General features: G+C 41.8%; 1 protein-coding gene across 6 annotated transcripts in view; it reads right to left on the reverse strand.

Annotated features, from left to right (window-relative positions):
• LOC126484626 (membralin) overlaps positions 1-20,687 on the reverse strand; it is a 507,394-nt gene that overhangs the window by 300,120 nt on the left and 186,587 nt on the right. For all 6 annotated transcript variants that reach the window (XM_050108212.1, XM_050108215.1, XM_050108214.1 and 3 more), the window contains one exon: positions 16,053-16,110. In XM_050108212.1, coding sequence (XP_049964169.1) covers positions 16,053-16,110 — 58 coding nt within the window. The remainder of the gene's footprint in view (positions 1-16,052; positions 16,111-20,687) is intronic.

Here is a 20,687-nt window from a genome sequence, read left to right on the forward strand (position 1 = left end):
AGAACCGCTCGGTCGCACGCGGCCGGCTAAAGTTGCCACTTACGATTTTCGAGCACAAAAACTGCGTTATAACTAATTGCTCCAAGCTTCTTAGGTTGCCAGAGCCAGAGATCAATTTGTAAAATCTCCTATTTCATTAAATAAGATTCTAGTGTTGTCTTCAGGTAGGCAGAGCTTTTGTGTGGATCATATAACATGCTGTGTCAGCCGGCCAGCTTGCTCCCTTCCTCATTCTCCTGCTCTGCACATCATAGCAACTATTTATTTAACCTACCTATTGACCATTAAGAACTCAAATCAGTTAAACAATTCCTTGAAGATTACTATAAACAGTTATAAGAGTGGCGCTCAAACTTATTAACTACAGAGAGATATTTTTTAGATCATTTACTTGAGTAATTTATAATTTCAAACAAATTTTGGTAGTAGTCTTTGACCTTCCGCAGTCCATATGTGGACCAAGGTCTGCCAGTTGCTGACTATAAGTCTAGACCAGGGGTGGCCAAGATTTCGGCTTGCGTGCTGCGCCTGGCCACAAGCGCCTAAGTGCTCAGCCTCGCTGCATATGTCCCCGACCACCAAGCGGGGAGGAGGGGAAAAGGGGGGGGGGGGAGGCAAACTGCAAACGCGCCGCGTTTAAATGGCAGTGCAGCCGTACTGCATACGACTTGGTTCTATATTTCATATTTCTCAACAACATAGATCAAAAAACAAAACACATTTTTAGTATTATTTAATTATTTTTGGCGGGCTGAAGACATAATTTTTATCTGGTACAAACTATCGGCGTACTGACAGACGCAGACAATTCCACAGAGTTTCATACATATTCGTGACTTCCTTAGCTACACAATGTAAAAAAGGTCTTTCTCACAAGTATGTCGATCGAAATGTTGTGGTACTTTGGACACTTCATTATGGTGACTTACAAACTCTGCCTGAGGAAAGCAGTGTAGACCTTCTGGTAAGTTTTAACATATGAATATTTATCCGTATAACTGGAATTACCTTATAGGTCAATCAGTTACATCTGCACATGCACAGTGGCACTTTCAACTGAAACGGTAAACGGTCTCGAAAACGGATGTAAGATTGATAGTGTCCTCAAAACCTTTGTAAAACTATACTTGTAATTCCTGCAAGGTCACAGTGATTTCTTAAAACCTCGAATTTTCTTTAACGCCAAAAATCTTAAGAGGCTAGACTGTCTTTGGCAGGATGTGTCCCTTCAATAACGCGATTTTCTTTTGAAATGCACCCCCATCAAATCAGGAAGAAGTTACCTTGCAATGTCTTACTGTGAGCAGCGTGCATTCAAATCCTACATAAATACGAAGTCTGAAATTCATTACAGATGTTTGAATTTTCGTTACTGACTCCTTTTTTCGTTCATAAATTCAACAATAGCGAGTTTTACATCGAAAAATCGTTCCAGCCATGCCCCTTGACATAACGAATGTACTCTGCAGTAATATTTAAGTCTCCATACTCTTCGTTCAGTTCCACTGAAAACTGTTGCAACTGACATTGGAAAATGTGTGCAGCTTCAGAGATTTTACTATTCATACCACAAATTTATTCACGTGTTCCATGCGTGTAAATTTAGCAAAGTGTTTCTCGATGTACAGAACAATGAATCATCTGTCTGTCTATCGTTGTAATTTTTTACTCTTTGATCTTCAGCTAAATCTAAATTATTTCTGCATGGCGTTGTATGTCGTTACATAGCAAATGTGCAGTACCCGTCGCTTATGCGAACTGACAATTCTCATTCCTATCTTCTGTCATTCCCATTCATTTTAAACGGTTTGATAGATCGCTAGACTGCCTCTCTTTGTGCAAACAGCCACTGGACGTGTGAACAACCTTCATACCAATGACAAATAGAAAAGAGTAAACATCGCAGACCAAGATTCTGCCTGAAGTTGAGCCGACGGAAAAATGCCCCGCCGCAATTCTGAGTGGTATGTCGCGCTATACCGAGTACTTCCGAGAATAACCGAGCAAAGTCGAGTGATAGGCCGGGCCTTGGCCCACACACCATCCACATGTGAAGTTTGGCACGCCCTGGCGGGCCCTGATCTAGAATATGCTCGTTTCGCATTTAAGGACTGCTTGTCCATACGCAAGGAATTATATCGAGCAGAAGCCAGACTGCATATTAACTTATAAAAATGATGGCATTAGTATTACTAGCATTTAGTTATGGAAGAGAATTTTACAGAAGGGAAACTGATATTAAATGAGTCACTGCTTCTGTTTTGCAGCTGAACCGTAGCTAGTGAACTTGGAAAAATGAAATTGTAAACAGATCCGTTCATACAAGTGAAGGATGCACAGAAACGTAAAGTAGTTATGGCTGTCTATCACACTGGTGGTATGACATTGATTGTAGAAACGCTGACGCGGCAGCTTCCCAGTTGCCCTAGTAATAAGCTTCCGGAGAAATAAAACTCTTCGCAGTTTGGCTGGCAGACAGCTTGACTGTCCTCTGAACCGATGAGTCACAGCCGCACTCGCTTCACTTCGGGTGCGAAGATATTGCCAACTGAGAATTTTCTTTTGACATTTATAACGGTGAAATCCTACTCGCACTTGAATATTTTGTGACCTCTTGTTTGGTTGCGGAAGGACGCATTTGGCAGAAACATACGAGATGTACCCTGCTTTGGATACAGGCATTATCGTTACAGAATATTCGCTTTGTCCTCGTTTTTTCCCCGTTACTCGTGACTGGCTTCACTAATCATGCGGCTTCATCTACCCCGCTGGTGCGCGACATAGTTACTAAGCTTTAGCTTCTCCACGTCCCTTTGCTTATTCATCAGTCAACCAGTTCGAGGTCTTCCTCTCCCTCTCATTTTTGTAGCTATGGAAAGGCACTTTCTCACGGCATGGTCATTAGGTCTTCGTAATATGTGACCGTACAGTCTCAGCCTGGGTTCTGAGAGCTTTTCATTTATGAGAACGACTTTAAGCTGCCTCTTTTGAAATCAAAGTGCACTTTGTCTTTCAATGTAACACCTCCCAGCCACCGTAACATACGCAATTTCCGTTGTTTGAAGCTCAAGTTCGTGTGTCTTTCTCATGCTAAGACTTCGGTGCCGTGTAATATCGAAGGGCCTTACAGCCGTTTTAAAAATTTCGCATCTTGTTTTTATGGACATTTTCGTGTCGCACGGAACTACTGAAACCATACGCCGCTTGTTCCACTCGCGCGTTGCACTATGGGTTACGTCTGCTTCAAATGATTCGTCTCAAAACTTTTAACTCTTGGACGTGCGATGTTATCATGCTACATGTTGATAGTTTAGCATCAGCGCTGAAGTTCCACGATCTATTGGTGCGCAAGTCCTTTGTTTCAAGCGTCTTCCTACACTCCAACAGATTCTCTTGAGTTTAATGATCATTATTACGTACAACAGCTCCATCGTCAGCACATAAATGATTCCACGTTGTTGGTTTCTGTACCTCAGACAACCCATTACAAAGTTAAACAATAACTACTTAAGGTGCGTCCCTGATGAACACTTGCATTAACATCAAAGCTGCTTCATATTCCTGGAGGACTTTTGATGCAACTTCCGTCACTGTTATCCACATTCATGGTAAGTAGTATATACTACTCCGGGACAAGATGTGCACATAGAGCTTTCCATATCATTGTGTCCTTGGTACTCATCAAAAACTTGTTTCGATGTCTATAATGAAAAACCACAGATTTTGGTTGTTTTGTAGGGATCTTTCCACCGCTAGCCTTACTGCACGAATAGCATCTGTAGTTCCCTTTTCCTGCTGTGAAACCGTACTAATTTTCTGCTAATGATATAAATTGAGCTATGCAGTCTATTATATCTTGGGTATAATCACTTCGTGCACATAAAATAAAAAGTACTGTAATTTAACAAGTCTATACTTGAGTTAAGTTTTCCAGAATTACTGAGCGCTATTCCTGGTGAGTACTTCCGTACATCGTCTGAGCATTAAGTAAACTTTTGGAAAGAGGCTGGAGTGAAGGAGTTCTTTTACGGAGTCTTTATTCTCGTGCACTGTACGATCTGTTCGTAAATTTTTGACAGTTCGAAGAAAGTGGGGCGATGGGTAGAAAGGGATGCTGTAACTGCTAAGTAAAATTTAACACTTTAGCAAACTAAAAATTTAATTCTGTCGTCTATTCTGACTACCAAACAGTTAGTTTCCAATTTTATACAATTTGCTACCGAGCTAAAAATGTTCACAAATACTGATTTTGAAGTAGGAGCCACGATGACATGCGAGTGAAGTCGTTCGGTGATTAGTCTTTTAGTGATTGCACTCAACGGGCAACCTGAAGATAGAGTCTCAAAATACACTGTTTACCATAAATTAGAGGAAGACCAAAAAATTGTGAACACGAAATCTTGGCATGTTGTTTCAACAACAGTGATGCACAGAACTACAATATGTAAACCACATAGGCTACAACTCACTCCACCATTTCTACAAAAGCCTTCATGTGAGAGTGTAAGACACTAGCAGGTAGAACAAAATAGACACATCTGGGATACTCTACCTGGTCGAATTGCATCCAAATATCATTTACCGGCCAAACTGCAACTACGACTTTTCTTTTCCAAAATAGCCTAAGCTCGTTTTCTTTCATTCTGTTAATGCAGAAGATTTCCTAAGTATTCGTTAGATTGTTTTGCTCTTTGCAAGCCAAGCAACAAGAAAAATTCTCTTAGCTCAGACAGACACAATGCCAACACCCACCACAGAAGTACAAGTTTATAGCCAACTAGATCCGGTGATGACGAAGAGACTGAAAGAATGTATGATCGGATAAAAGAAATTATTCAGATAGATAAGGTGGAGGAAAACTTAATTGTGCTGGGTGATTGAAATTCGGCAGCACGACGAAGAAGAGAAGGAACAATTGTAGGGGACTATGGACTGGGAGAGAGAAATGAAATAGGAAGACGCCGGATAGAATTTTGCAGGGAGGATAATTTAATTATAGCTAACACTTGGTTTGAGAATCACGACACTGGGCTGTATACATAGAAGAGACATGGAGACACCGGATGGTTTCAGTTTGATTATATAATGGTATGACAGAGAATTCGGAACCAGATTTTAATTGGTAAGACATTTTCAGGGGCATATTTGGACAATGGCCACAGTTTATTGCTATGAGCTGCAGATTAAAACTGAAGGAATATGCAAAAACATAGGAAATTAAGGAGATGGAACCTGGATAAGTTGAACGAACCAGAGGTTGTGAGAATTTCAAAGGAAGCATTAGGCAACGACTGACAAACATGGGAAACAAAATGGGCGCGTATGACCTCAGTTGTTTTTGCGCCCTAAAACAAAACAAAACAAACAGGGGAAAGAAATACAGTAGAAGACGAAGTGATAACTTTGAGAGATGAAATAGTGACGGCAGCAGGGGATCAGCTAAGTAAAGAGGACAAATCTTACCAGGAATCCTTGGATATAACGGGATGTATCGAATTTAATTTACGAAACGAGAAAATATAAAAATGCGGTAATGAAGCAGGCGAAAGGGAAAATAAACGTCTAAAAATTGAGACCGATAGGAAGTGCAAAATGGCTAAGCAGAAGTGGCTCGAGGACAAATATATGAATATAGAAGCAAACAGAACTAGGAAAAAGATACCGCCGATAGAAAATTAAAGAGGCCTTTGGAGAAAAGACAAGCAGCTGTATGAATATCAAGAGCTCCGTTGGAAAACCAGCACTACGCAAAAAAAGGGGAAGCTGAATGGTTGAAGTCGTATTTAGATGTCCGTACAAAGGAGATGAACATGAATGCGATATTACAGAAATAGAAAAGGACGCAGATGAACATGACATCGGAGATGTGATACTGCGAGAAGAATTGACAGAGCTCTGAAAGTTCTACGCCGAAACAAGACCCCTGGAGTAGACGAGATTCCCTCAGACATACTGATAACGATGGGAAAAGGGAAAGCCAGGTATAACAAAACTACTCCATCTCGTATGCTTGAGAAATGAGACAGACGAAATACCCACAAACTTCAAAAAGAATGTATTAATTACAATTCCAAAGAAAACTGGTGTTGAGAGGTGTGAATATCATCGAACAGTTTACTACGTCATGGTTGTAAAATATCAATACGATTTATCTATAGAGGAATGGAAAAACTCGTAGAAGCCGACCTTGGGGCAAGATCAGTTTGGATTCTGGAGAAATGTAGGATCACGAGAGGCAATATGGACTTTACAACTTATCTTAGAAGATAGGTTAAAGAAAAGCAAACGTACGTTTGCAGCATTTGTAGAAAACTTTTCACAATGTTGACTGGAATACATTCTCTTAATTCCTGAAGGTAGGAGTAGTAAAGTATAGGGAGCAAAAGGTTATTTACAACTTGTACAGAAACCAGACGGCAGTTATAAGAGTCGAAGGTCATAGAAGGGAAGCAGTGATCTGAAAGGGAGTGAGACAGGGTTGTAGCCTATCCCCAGTGTTATGTAAAACGTACACTGAGCAAGCTGTGAAAGAAACCAAGCAGAAATTTAGAAACGGAAGTAAAAAGTTCAGGGAGAAGAAATAAAAACTGAGGTCTGGCAACTATGACATAATATTAAGTCAGATAAATGAAAGGTCTTGGAAGAGCAGGTCAATGAAATGGACATTGTCTTGAAAGCAGGGCACTTAACAAAACCAAAACAAAGGTAATGGAATGTAGTCGAATTAACTCAGACGATGCTGTAGGCATTGGATTAGGAAATGAGACAGTAAAAGTAGTAGGTGAGATTTGCTATTTGGACAGTAAAATAACATATGATGGCGGAAGTATAGAGGGAATAAAGTAGAGAAAAGCAATGGCAAGAAAAAATTTTCTGAAGAAGGGGAAATTTGCTATCATCGAAAATAAATTTAAGTGTTAGGTCTCCTTTTCTGAGGGAACTTGTCTGGAGTGTAGTCTTGTGTGAAAGTGAAACATGGACGATAAGCAGTTAAGACAAGAAGCGTTTCAAATATGGCCTACAGACGAATGCTGAAGGCCAGATCGCGTAACTAATGAGGAGGTACTGAAAGGAAATGGGGACAAAAGGAATTTGTATCCTAGGGAGAGCACGAGGCGAATACATGCAGGTTCCAATAGACATGCATTGCAGTAGTTATTCGGAGATGGTGAGACTTGTAAAGGATATAGTAGCATGGAGAGCTGCGTCCAACCAGTTTTCGGACTGAAGGTGACGAAATTAACATCGAAATTCCAAGCAGATGAATCGTCTTCGCCCCTTCTGGTGCAGGATCATATACATACACCGCTGCTTTGACTCTTCGTTTCGTTTCTTGCTAAATGGTGAAGAATCACGTCCAACCCACAGCGAGCAATCGAAACTCCGAATCAGACGGATTTTTTAAAACTGTACGAACACACACAGGAATCCGTTTCCGCTTATACGTTTGGTCAGCATTCAACAAATGCAGCACTCTTACACGAATCTTTTTCACAGTGAATGTTTCAAGTAAAACGTACTGTACTCTTTCTTGTGACTTAACTATGGCGATAGTTATTTCATAGAGCTGCATTCTCGTATTGTCCAACAACATTATGTGTATTCTGTCACGATGATCTCATTTGTGTCTGCGGTTTTACGGCGTCTTTCACACGGGTAATCTTCAAGAGAAATATGGTCACGTTGTTATCAGCTACTGTTTAAAACTAAGGAAGAAAAAACTCCTTATGAACCTTCGCCAACTTCGGATCAATTTCCGTTATCGATAAACCGTCCAACACAAAGAATTTTACGTCGGCTCTGTATTTCAATACAACCATTTCTAAGAAACAAGCACCGATATCTTAAAACGCAGTGTAGCGAAACTATTTGAAAGTGAAGTTGAAACTTCATTTGCGCTTGTGCGTCACATACATCAACCGTTTTAAAACGTTTCATTGGTGTCATCGCATCTCTGTACCAGGGAGAGACTTTTCCACCTTGCCCTCGTGCACTAGTTTGTGAGAACTACAGGAGGATCCTTTCCCATGTTCTCAGTTTCTATATTTCAAACCTGTTGAAATCTCGAAGATTAATTCTTTGCCGGTAATTTTTCTTCGTGTTTGTGTCGTTATATTTCATTTCTCTATGTTTTGTTTGACCTTTCTCCCTGTCTCTTGACCTATGCAAACAAGTGTATGGCGTCGCACAACGTTTTTGTTAATTTTCTGTTGGTTATCGGAACATAACGATCCGATACTACGAATTTAATTTCACAGCAATAAAGCAGTTGTTCGACGACGGAAACAAGCAAAAAGAAATTCTTCTCCACTGCGACAGTTGTTATAAAGCAGTCAGACCAGAACGGCATTCATTACCGACAAGAGGCCCCTCCGAAGGGTCTCCCATTTAACCCAGTTACGTTTCTGTTTTACGGCCCCTGCGAGACAGTGTAACTCTAATTCACAGAGACAAAATATAATGCCCAGGAAGCTGTTTACACTGAAGTATAAGAAAAAAGATAAAAACAGAATAGAGGACTAATACAGATCGCGGAGGGAGGCAGCGCAGGAGTACGTACGTGCAATAAACAAAGAAATGGGAAGAGAACAGCGTTCCGGAAAACCCCTATTTCATACGACCTATTACTGAATCGTTATACCAAGAATTGTTAAATGTCTTTTATTAAAGAGAAATAATATTTTTTAAACAAAAGATTGGCGCTAAAACTAGCACTGCCTCTCAAGTTTTTCTTAGTTCGTTTGGCTGTCCTGTCGAAACAATAGCAGTACAACATATACTGCTATAAACTATAAAGAATATTATCAGCATTGAATCGAAAGGAAAATTACCTTCAGTATGTGTAACTCCAAGTGCTATTTTGCAGACTGGAGTTAAGACTTCTAGTTAAGGCAAATTTTCCCTCTGAATGATGTGAAAGAATCCTCCTTTCCAATTGAAAACTTAACACCAGAATCCAACTGAATCAAGCCTTGCTATTGGCGAGTAGTGTAGCTTAAAATCGCGAAACAATCAGAAATGGTATCTGCACGTCCGGCCAAGCAAAAATGCGAGTGAAACGCAAGGAGTAACATTCAGGAAGAAACAGGTTGATGCTTTGAATTAAAGACCCAACGAAAACGCTATAGATGCACGAGTGCAAAGGAGTGAAGAATAACGCACTGCCATAAATTAGAGGTATTCAAACTAGGCAAAAGTATAAAAAAATACATCACACCACGAAGACTATATTGGTTAATACATACGGAGGCGTGTGGCTGGTGAGGGAACGTCAAAGAGAAAAATGAAAGGAAAACTCTATTCCAACGGAAGGATAGGACGATCAAAATACAGGCGGACGGACAATGTGTCGGATAACCTTGTGGAGAAAGACATCAGAGGGTAGAGGAGAACTTCAGAAAACATATGCATGGAGGCAGATTGCTGATGAGGGTGAGAGTATTCAAGTGCCGTAATGTGGCAAAAAAAAAAAAAAAAAAAAAAAAAAAAAAAAAAAAAAAAAAAAAAAAAAAAAAAAAAAAAAGTGGGGTGACTTTGTGCCTCTGGTGAAACTCCAATTCCTGTAATAAAGGGCAGTTATCCCAGTTTAAGGCATCCACTGCATCGAAATCTGTCACCATCCCACACTTTTCCAGGATCTGGTTACTTGGTTGGTCGATGTGGGAGGAGGGAACTAAACAGCGAGGTCATCGGTTCCACCGGATTGGGGAAGGATGGGGAAGGAAGTCGGCCGTGCCCTTTCAAAGGAACCATCCTGGCATTTACCTGAAGCGATTTAGGGAAATCACAGAAAACCTTAAGCTGGATAACCGGACGTGATTTTGAACTGTCGTCGTCCAGAATGCGAGTCCAGCGTGCTAACAATTGCGACAGCTTGGTCGGTCCTGGATCTGGTGGTGAAACCCCTGGAAAACTATATTAAACTACGTTTAAAATCACTAAATGTTTCTTTCTCTGGACTTCAGTTTTGTCAAACTAGAACGGAGATCAGATGAGAATAGTTTTTGTCTTCATACCATTTATGATCGTATGATGGTAAGAAGGAAGCCAAATGAGCGTTTGGAATCAGGCTGTCTGCAACGAAGAAACACTGGACCCATATATATCAAAAAACTATGGTCTGGGAAGGGATTTCCTATGCCAGCAGGAGTTCTCTCGTCACTGTTCCAAGCATCTTGGCAGCAATTTTTTTCATCAGACAGGCGACTGAACCGGATGTGCTCGCAAGGTGGTGTTTCCTTAGTGTCGACAAATTGCCTTGGCCTGAGACGTCACCAGACCTTTGTCCCACTGAGCACGTGCCGGACGGCAAACCCAACGTCACCCAGTACCAACATTGATCTTTGCTGATTTGACTCCCCAAATGTAACAGGCGAGTAACCCCACCCCCCCCCCCCCCCCCCACACACACACACACACACACACAAAAAGGACTAGCCAGTTGCGACTCAAGCTCTGACGATTCAGTTCAAACTTAACTATGTGTGCAGACAACTGATTAATCCCTGGAATCGAGAATCTCGGCGACATTTCCCTGTTGTTGGCGATCCCGGGAACCCCAAGACTTGCGAGAAAGTTTTAATTTTAAGCCTGAAATCTAATAACAAACGGCAATATTTCTGTGTGATATAATTATAGATCAACTATTTCCATATTTTTTATTTACTTGTACTTGCTTCCTGCCACATTTTATAATTCTAGGACAAAGAGAAGTACCCTGCTGGTTTTGGTGAGTGACTGTATCAACATATGTGACATAAATGACTGTATTTTTTTCACTACTTTGACTTAGAAGCTTACATTTCTTTACACCACAAAGGGAAAGTAGACCTTACTAGGTGGCATAAATTTCAACTTGATGCGTCTACCTGTACCTGACAAAAAGGGTTTTTAACAATCGGACAGACAGACAACAAACTGACTCATAAAGGTTTCGTTTTTACCGATTGAGGTACAGAACCCTAAAAATTCATCGGCACCCATATGACGAGATGCATGCAGGTCCGCATGCCTGCATTCAAAATCGAGGCGACTACATAGGTTTTTAAAGTATCACTATTTCACTTTTCTTCTTGCACATACTGCAACCTGTGACGTGGAAACTTGAATTAAATAAATGGGTTACTACGAAATTGCTGATCTTGAAATCTATTCCCCTGACCTAATGTCTTCTTGGAATTGTCATTTCATTTTCCACCAATGAGGTAGGAGGTCACATCTTTAAATACTCTGTGAACAGTTCCAAAGATATTCGCCGTTCAAGATCGCCGACAAAATACATGAAAGCCATGCAGATTGCCAGGTACTTCAGTAGGTCGACAGAGCAACACTGATAGTCGGAGTTGAGATTGGGAGGAGAAACTATAATTGCAGCGATTTTTATTTATACTGAACAGTGAGTTTGTGTGGGGGTGGGATGGCGGGGGTGCCTCGTGACCGGGGCTTGAACCTGCATTTCGCCCATTAGGCGAGCGGTCGCCCTAGTCTTTTTGGCTATCCGTGCACGACTGAAGCCATACACAAACTTACGTATGTTGCCCTCCATGCGCCACAATCTGCACCCGTAAAAGTTATGTAATTCCCGTACAGATGGGGGCATTGTAATTGAAAGTTGCTGCCTGGAATCGGCGGATAAGTACGATATTAAGTGCCTGTGTTGTAAAGAAGTACGATGCAACGTTCTTACGGGCACGCATGTCTGTACAGACTGCAACTGTTGTAGGCATTGAAGCTAGACGACAAGCCACAACGTAAGCAGTTCGCTGTGGACGTTCTTCACCGTCCAGAGAAGGATGGCAATTTTTCTGAATAACCTACCCCAAGTGAATGTATGGTGGTGCTTGATGGTTGATCCCTTTGTGACGCCCTTTTTCACAAGGAAAAAAAAACATTTAATTCTAACAATTACCCTTCATATGCAGGAGTTGTCTGCGTTACCGCTCCTGGCTGACCGCCAAGAAACAGCCGTTTCCCAACCAGACAGTGCACCGCGACATTGGGCTCAGACCGTGCGACATGTTCTAGACCGCGTGTTTCCAGATCGCTGGATTGACACGGGTGGCCCACTTCCCTGACCACCTATATCTCCTGCCTTTACACCGATGGACTTCTTTCTATTGGAGTATGTCAAGGACACAGCGCTTGAACACAGACTGGATGTTGTCCGTGCCACCAAACGGGCACATGTCGAAATTGACTGAATGGCATCAAGACTTTGAGAGATAGTGTTTCACATATGACAAACATAGTGTGAATATCTTAATTAGTTCGGACGCTATAACACATTAAAGTGTACCGTACCTACTACGAAGCCCTATACAACCACTGCAGTTTATACTGTCTGACGTCTTCAAGACGTTCTGCACTAATCGTGGAGTCAGATTCGATACCGTTCTTTCTCGTTCTTTAGTTTCGCTTGCATCGTAGTTATTGACAGAAGCGAACGAGTATTCGAAAACAATTCGCCAGAGTTCACGGTCATTCGGTTTTACCCGTTTGCACTGGAGGGAACGAAAGAGAACACGAGAGGTCAAGCTTAGCATGTCACTCGATAGCAACACTAGTTATAACAACGATGCCAAACTCTGATATTCAGATAGGTTTACTTTCATGGCGAGCGCGCTGATTTTGATTAAGGAAGTGGAACGTCGTAGGGAAAGGAGAATGTGTGTGTCTGAATTTGTACACGCAAGCCTGAAATGTGTGGAGGCAGTGCCCTCAACACTGAACTGCAGTTCCAGCTTTTCTTATCATTACGTACATATTTCAGTTCACGCGTTTCGATCGCTATACATCACAATCGAGGAGGAAATTTGAAAGGGAAACTCTAATTACCGACATAACCTGAAAAAGGGCTAACATTTACACTATGATTATTAGCAACCTCAGACATTTAGGTTTGCAACTGTTCTGCATTTCAACAGCTGCAATATGCCAAAACCTTTACTGTGACGTACACGAAGCACTTCAACGATTTTACTGAGCTATGTACAACGGAGGTAACTTGAATAAAGTCTGATAAACGAAATGTGAAATATACATACAATCTGTCACACAGACTACTTGAAAAATACGCTGTATACTTTGCTAGGGGGAAAAGAGTGTGATCGCTGGAAAACTATTTTTATCTACTTAGTTGTTACACTAGAAACCTCTAAAATGACAGTTATCACCTGCCAGCATTAATGCAAATAACGCAAATGATCAGGTCACTTACTCATTTCCAGTTTTAATCGGCGTGATAGGTACGGAATCGTTGTCGTTTACTTTCACGGAAATTTGTTGTGACGTTTCTTTTTAATAAAACGAAATGCAAAGCTTGAGTTCCGTTCCCATCTTATGGTATTTATCGCCTTTCTCATGTCCCCAGTTACGCCTTTGAGTGTCTCAACAATTTTCTTCCAATCAGATTTCTCTTACTTCTGTACTTGCTTTGTGGATCTCTTGGGCCCTTAAGCACCGACGATATCGACGAGTGAATCTCGTATCAGCACGATTACATTTTGTTCAGCCCACTCCAGCCCTCATGCATCTCGTATCAACAGAAGAAACCAGAAGAAACAGTTCGTGCGCAAAGTATCATACGAATGCTCTCCGTGCTGTTAGCGCTGAATCGGGAAGAGTGGAAACTTCCTTAGAAGGTTTGATGAAAGACCGACAACCAGCAGAACACGAGAGAGCACCAGCGAATGAGAACGGAACACGACCAATCGCTGTTCGCTGGTAATCGCCTGTCAGTTACACCGTAGAGAATTTCTCCTTCGCAGCTGCTTGTTCGCTTTCTTCGCTCCGCTGTAAACCAGATTTTATAGGCTTTAGCTTACATTTATTCACATTTAATGAGAACTGTCATTCATTATACCAAGTGGAAATTTTGTCCAAGTCTTCATGCAGTTCTTTACGACCATCCAACGACGATACTTCCCTACATATAACAGCACTTTCAGTGAACAGTGTCACTGAATCCATCTCATACTGTCCAAGCTCTAGTCCCATTACGAAAACAGTCTCCAGTCAGTCAGGACACTCACATTACGCAAGTCTCCTGTTTGTGTTGTTTCACAGACTGCATCAGATGATTCTCTGATAGCGGTATGTACATAAGTAATCGTCTTGCCTGGGCAGCTCAGTCAGCAGAGCAATTGTTCGTGAAGGCAAAGTTCCCAGGTTCAAGTCCCAGCACAGTGTTAGTATGCCACGGAGATTCAATATTCAAAAATATGAACTTTGAACGCAAGCCCGCAGTTAAGAATCAGTTTGGCTACCGGTCACTGACTGTATACACTATGTGATCAAAAGTTTCCGGACACCTGGCTGAAAATGACTTACAAGTTCGTGGCGCCCTCCAACGGTAACGCTGGAATTCAATATGGTGCTGGTTAACCCTTAGCCTTGATGACAGCTTCCACTCTCGCAGGAATACGTTCAATAAGGTGCTGGAAGGTTTCCTGAGGAATGGCAGCCCTTTCTTCACGGAGTTCTGCACTGAGGAGAGGTATCTATGTCAGTCGGTGAGGCCTGGCACGAAGTCGGCGTTCCAAAACATCCCAAAGGTGTTCTGTAGGATTCAGGTTAGGACTCTGTGCAGGCCAGTTCATTTCAGGGATGTTATCGTCGTGTAACCACACCGCCGAAGGCCGTGCATTACGAACAGGTGGTCGATCGTGTTAAAAGATGCAATCGCCACCTCCAATTGCTCTTCAACAGTGGAAAGCAAGAATGTGCTTAAAATATCAATGTAGGCCTTTGCTGTGATAGTGCCACGCAAAACAACAGGGGGTGCAAGCTCCCTCCATGAAAAACATGACCACACCATATTACACATGCTGGCAGCTGATACTCACCAGGCATTCGCCGTACCCGCACCCTGCCATCGGACCGCCACATTGTGTGCCGTGATTCGTCACTCCACACAACGTTTTTCACTGTTCAATCGTCCAATGTTTACTCTCCTTACACCAAGCGAGGCGTCGTTTGGCATTTACAGGCGTGATGTGTGGTTTATGAGCAGCAGCTCGACCATGAAATCCAAGTTTCTCACCTCTCGCCTAGCTGTCATAGCATTTGCTGTGGATCCTGATGCAGTTTGGAATTCCTGTGTGACGGTCTGGATAGATGTCAACCTATTACACATTACGACCCTCTTCAACGGTCGACGCTCTCCGTCAGTCAACAGACGAGGTCGGCCTGTATGTTTTGTGCTGTACGTTTCCACTTCACTATCACATCGGAAACAGTGGACCTGGGGATGATTAGGAATGTTGAAATCTCGCGTACAGACGTATGGCAAAAGTGACACCCATCACCTGACTACGTTCAATGTCCGTGAGTTCCGCGAAGCACCCCATTCTGCTCTCTCGCGATGTCTATTGACTACTGAAGCCGCTGATATGGAGTACCTGGCACTAGGTGGCAGCACAATGCACCTAGTATGAAAACCGTATGTTTTTGGGGGTGTCCTGATACTTTTGATCACATAGTGTATTTGTGGTAAAGGCTATTAATAAACGGTATGCAGTAAGTAATGGCGGATCGCGTTGCGCTTCTTCCTGACACCGTGTTAAGTTTTTACACATAATTGACATGCATTAGATACAATGGAGTAGAAAGAAATGGAAACCTAACTTAGTAACTGGGTTCGAACAACTTTGACCAAAATAATAGGGTTTCATCGATCAGTTTAAATAACCTGCACTGAATTAAAGTGCAATATGCAGATGTTGCAGTAACTGTAGAAAGATGAGGAGAACGTAGACCTATGATCAAGCAGTAATTGAAAAAAGCCGATGAACTAATTTACGAATGCCCGATACACTGATATTTTGATCAAGATAATGGGCGGAGATGGGCCTAAACATACAAGCACCCCGGGAACAAAAATGTACCCCAGTAAAACATGAGTCGTCACTTATTTTAGCTTTCCTTTAACCAACTATTTTTCTCTTTGAAAGCATGGAGATACATAGCAAGGTTTTATTTTACTTTAAAATATGTATGTCATAATCAAACAAACTACTGCTGAAGTATAAAATCAAACGTAGTTCTGTACTCACCTATGAAAACAAATATCTGGTGGTGGGAATACCGCAGCAGCATGGAAATGGACACAGTCTGAAAACGAAACAGTAGCGTTAGTTCGACACAGAACGTGCAATTTCTATGTTTACAAATACAAATTATAAAACGTTTCACACAAACATTGCCGTCGTTTACCAGTCCAACAAACTGCAAAGGCTTTTTCCAACAGCTACTTCCTATCGTCTGCTCCCAATTCAGATTCTGGATACAGTTAATGGGCGCGTACTTCCCGCATTTGAAAATATTTGTCCGTCAGATGCAAAAAAGTAGTAATATCACTAAAAGTGATAGCTCTATGAATGAAAACGATATTTATAGACTCACTATCGCATCTCATTATTATGCCCACCTTTGCACATGACGTCTATCGCGTAAGCCCAGACATGTGTAAAATGATATACTTACTGCCAAGCATCCTACTCTACAATAGTTTAACCTCGAGGGAAACACTTGTAGCTCCAGACGAGATTCACGTTAAGCTACAAGAAGCGCTTCTTTTCTCTACATTTGATATTACCCACAATATAACTTCATATATGTTCACCAAATTACATTTCACATAACTACTTGTGGGGAAGTTTACCATTCAGAGTATTTTTTTCCTTTTTTTTAGCATTCATACTGGTCCAACTTTACTTTTATTAGTTTTACGCATACAACGGAAATCTGGCTAATGAGAATAAGTCACTTTAGTTTGCTCAACATATACTGTACGAAGACAGCACAAGAAAATTTTTTGCTGTATCAGTCTCAGAAATTTTTGTTATCTCAGGAAGAACATTTTCAATTCAAATTTTTGAAGGGGAGCCAATTTCGACCTTCACTGGAATTCAGCATGTAGAAAACAAACATAAAATTTGTATTTAATATAATGGTAAAGAGTACCAGAAGAGGTTTCGTGATGAGCTAAAGGATAGACAAAAAAGGTAACTATCGTGGCCTTAAAATAACAACAAGAAAAAGTAAAGTGCCGGGCTACAAATCCAAAGGTGCAGCATGAATAACTCAGTTTGTTGCAGGATTTTCTCTATAGCTTTCTCCCTCTGGTAACGAATTGTATATATGAAAAACATGAAACTACAGAATCGTCAATAATGTGACTGAGCCAATTCAGACACAGTTTTCACCCTATCTACACTTGCGTCATGAGGGACGATGATGATTTATAGCTCTCCTTACCCCTTCCCATGGAGGGCAATTGCCTTACGTATAAATGGCCGGCTGTTATACAGTTGTTTGGAGACAGATAAGTGTGTTTATTTAGAAACCTTATCCCCATAATTTATTACCTAATATACAGTCCAATATGGTTACCACAATCAAACACGGTGCTCCCACAATGAAATTTTCACTCTGCAGCGGAGTGTGTGCTGATATGAAACTTCCTGGCAGATTAGAACTGTGTACCGGACGAAGATTCGAACTCGGGACCTTTGCCTTTCGCAGGCAAGTGCTCTACCATCTGAGTTAACCAAGCACGACTCACGCCCCGTCCTCGCATCTTTAATTTCGCCAGTACCTCCTCTCCTACCTTCCAAGCTTCACAGAATGTCTCCTGGGAAACTTGCAGAACTAGCACTCCTGGGAGAAAGGATATTGCGGAGACATATCCACATAAGTATATAGTTCTGGCAATACCGGCCATGACCCTCTTCTGTGCGGATGCACACACATTCCCCGAACTCTTACGGGACTTGGGAAGAATGTCTTCCACGAGTAATGAGTGTGTTGGGGGTGGGACACTACGAATGTAGTGTGTGGACATACAAGTTAAGAATGTGGGTCTCGCGGGAGGCGTGCGCGAGATAGTCCCGGCAGTCGCGCTATCCTCTGTGCCCTCCGTAGCTCAGATGGATAGAGCGTCTGCCATGTAAGCAAGAGATCCCGGGTTCGAATCACGGTCGGGGCACACATTTTCACCTGTCCCAGTTGATATGTATCAACGCCCATCAGCAGCTGGAAGTGTTAATATAATTCTAATTTCACTCTAGGCGGCAGCATATCATGTGTGTGTGTCTGTTCTTTCGGACATGTCCGAAAGAACAGACATATCCATTTAAGTATATGTCCTCCGCAGCATCCTTTCTTCCAGGAGTACTAGTTCTGCAAGGTTCGTAGAAGAGCTTCTGTGAAGTTTGGAAGGTACGAGACGAGGTACTGGCGGAATTAAAGCTGTGAGGACGGACGTGAGTTGTGCTGGGGTAGTTCAGTTGGTAGAGCACTTGCCCGCGAAAGGCAAAGGTCCCAAGTTCGAGTCTCGGTCCGGCACACAGTTTTAATGTCAAGAAGTTTCATCTCGGTTCCTTCTAACGACATATGAACAGCTTCCGCTCCAACATAAAAACTCACTGCGGAGGTGCAAAAGAACTAACAGCTATCCCTCCTAGTTGCGTTGGTTACCAATATTGGTGGAAAACCTGAGCGATAGCATCTACGGACAACCGCACACACAGACCGATATTTGCACAAACTTTCAAATCATCACTCGAGCAAAAAAATAGGAATGATTAATGCGCTTGTAACTCGTGCAAGACGAATATGTGAGACGCTATATCTCTGGTGCGATATGCAACACCTGGAATGCGTTCTGAGGAGCAAGGGGTACTCAATCCGGTGCATAAGAAGTGTCACGAAATCTAACACTCGGCAAAGTGACATGTCGGGTACAGTCTAACGACATACAACCCCAGGGTGATGAGCAGAATCGGCTGTATGCTTCGCAAATACGGCCTAAAGACTCTTTAGAAACCGATTAAGAAGATCAAAGGAGGTGTCACACTAGCAAAGCAACGTCGAAAATATACCGTCTACCATGTATACGTGGAAAAGTCTATTTTGAAATGACTGGACGATCCATCGACACCAAGTTTACCGAACAAACGATACTGCATGTTGGGACAGCTGGAGAAATCGGGCGTGGCGGAGCACTCGCTGTGTAAGAAGAACCACATGAACTTCGCCAACGCTGCAGTCTGGAACCGCGAGACCGCTACGGTCGCAGGTTCGAATCCTGCCTCGGGCATGGATGTGTGTGATGTCCTTAGGTTAGTTAGGTTTAACTAGTTCTAAGTTCTAGGGGACTAATGATCTCAGCAGTTGAGTCCCATAGTGCTCAGAGCCATTTGAACCATTTTTGAACTTCGCCAACAAGCAGGCTCTCGCTGTCGCGAAGAGCTACCACGCCCGCTTGTTCAAAGAAGTCATAAAATTTCACAAACATGAACATAGTTTCAACAACAAAAAATAAAGCCTCGAAGTAAATGGATCCTATATTCCCGTGTTGCAGCAAACTTCCGTTGCAGTTTAATATCAGAACAGTACCATTAATTATTTTTATGGGATACTGATTTTATTACCGTCCAGAAAAACATCTTTGAACTGTAGAGGAGAGAAGGACATTTTTTAGCTGGTCGCTCCTAGGATTTCGTTCCTCGTATGGTTTTACTCGATGTTCAGATTGTTCGTCCTCTGTCTTCACCTTCCTTTTGGCGCAGGCTTCCGAGCGAATGACACGCTTTCAGCCATTGTCCTGCCTTAATATTACACGCCTATTTCATTGTCTGTTAGGTCAGGAATACAGGCATTTATATAAAAATTTTATCACTACAGCACCAACGGAAAGAAGTCACTAAAAAAAACAACGTGAAAAAGACATTTTGTAATTCATTTGGTAGTTAGATGTGAAACGAATACACTTAACATTATTTTTAATTTCCTACGTTGAAGAACGATATCCTATGTACTTATGATTGTGACAGTCCGCATATAACAACGCTGTGGGAGATAGACATTTAAAAAATTAACGTTATCTAATATTTATGTCGGCACAGCCACGTGTATAAAGAGAATCCTGCATCATCAGTGAAAGTAGTAACTTATTTCAGCATATGTTTAGTAAGAATTGATATGAAGGACTAATGATCGTTCTTTTACACGGAAACACAAAGTCAGAAAATCAAATGATATTTCATTCATTTATTTAATAATTTCAATCCAAAAGTTATTTCACATATACAATATTTTCTATACGTCTGTTCACGCGGACGCTACCACAGGTAGCATGGAGAGAAATACAGCGTTGATTACGTCAGGTAAAAGCCCTCAGACGCTGGCTAGGCAGGTGCATTATAATCTCCAGCCTGCCATCAGCAATGGAGGGTTGACCTTTGACAATGCCAGCTACTCGGCACTGTGAAACGTTAGGAAAGCTGTTAAACAAAAGTTCGCCGAAGAGCCCGAGACGGAAGCCAACAGGCAATACGGCAAGAAGTGAACACGAAAACCTCAACAACTTTGTACATCTGATATATTAATTCAGAGGAAGAGATTTCTTTCAAAGTTGACACACAAAGTTGACACGTTTGTATGGGTGAGGTATCAAGTTAACAACCGAGAGCCATTAGAGGCGAAAACTCTGCTAGCTTATCATGCGAGTTTCAAGAAAGTAGCTGTGGGGAAATCAATACAAGTGAAAGGCAAATACATAAACTTTCAATTCAATGAGAGCAAAAAGGTACTACAGCTACCCAAGAGTCCATATTAAATTTGGTACAAAAATCAACAATGACACCATAAGCATAAAGAATAAGCTGATGGAAAAAATCGCAACA

Source organism: Schistocerca serialis, chromosome 6 (genome assembly GCF_023864345.2).
Source record: "Schistocerca serialis cubense isolate TAMUIC-IGC-003099 chromosome 6, iqSchSeri2.2, whole genome shotgun sequence".
NCBI classification, from domain to species: domain Eukaryota; kingdom Metazoa; phylum Arthropoda; class Insecta; order Orthoptera; family Acrididae; genus Schistocerca; species Schistocerca serialis.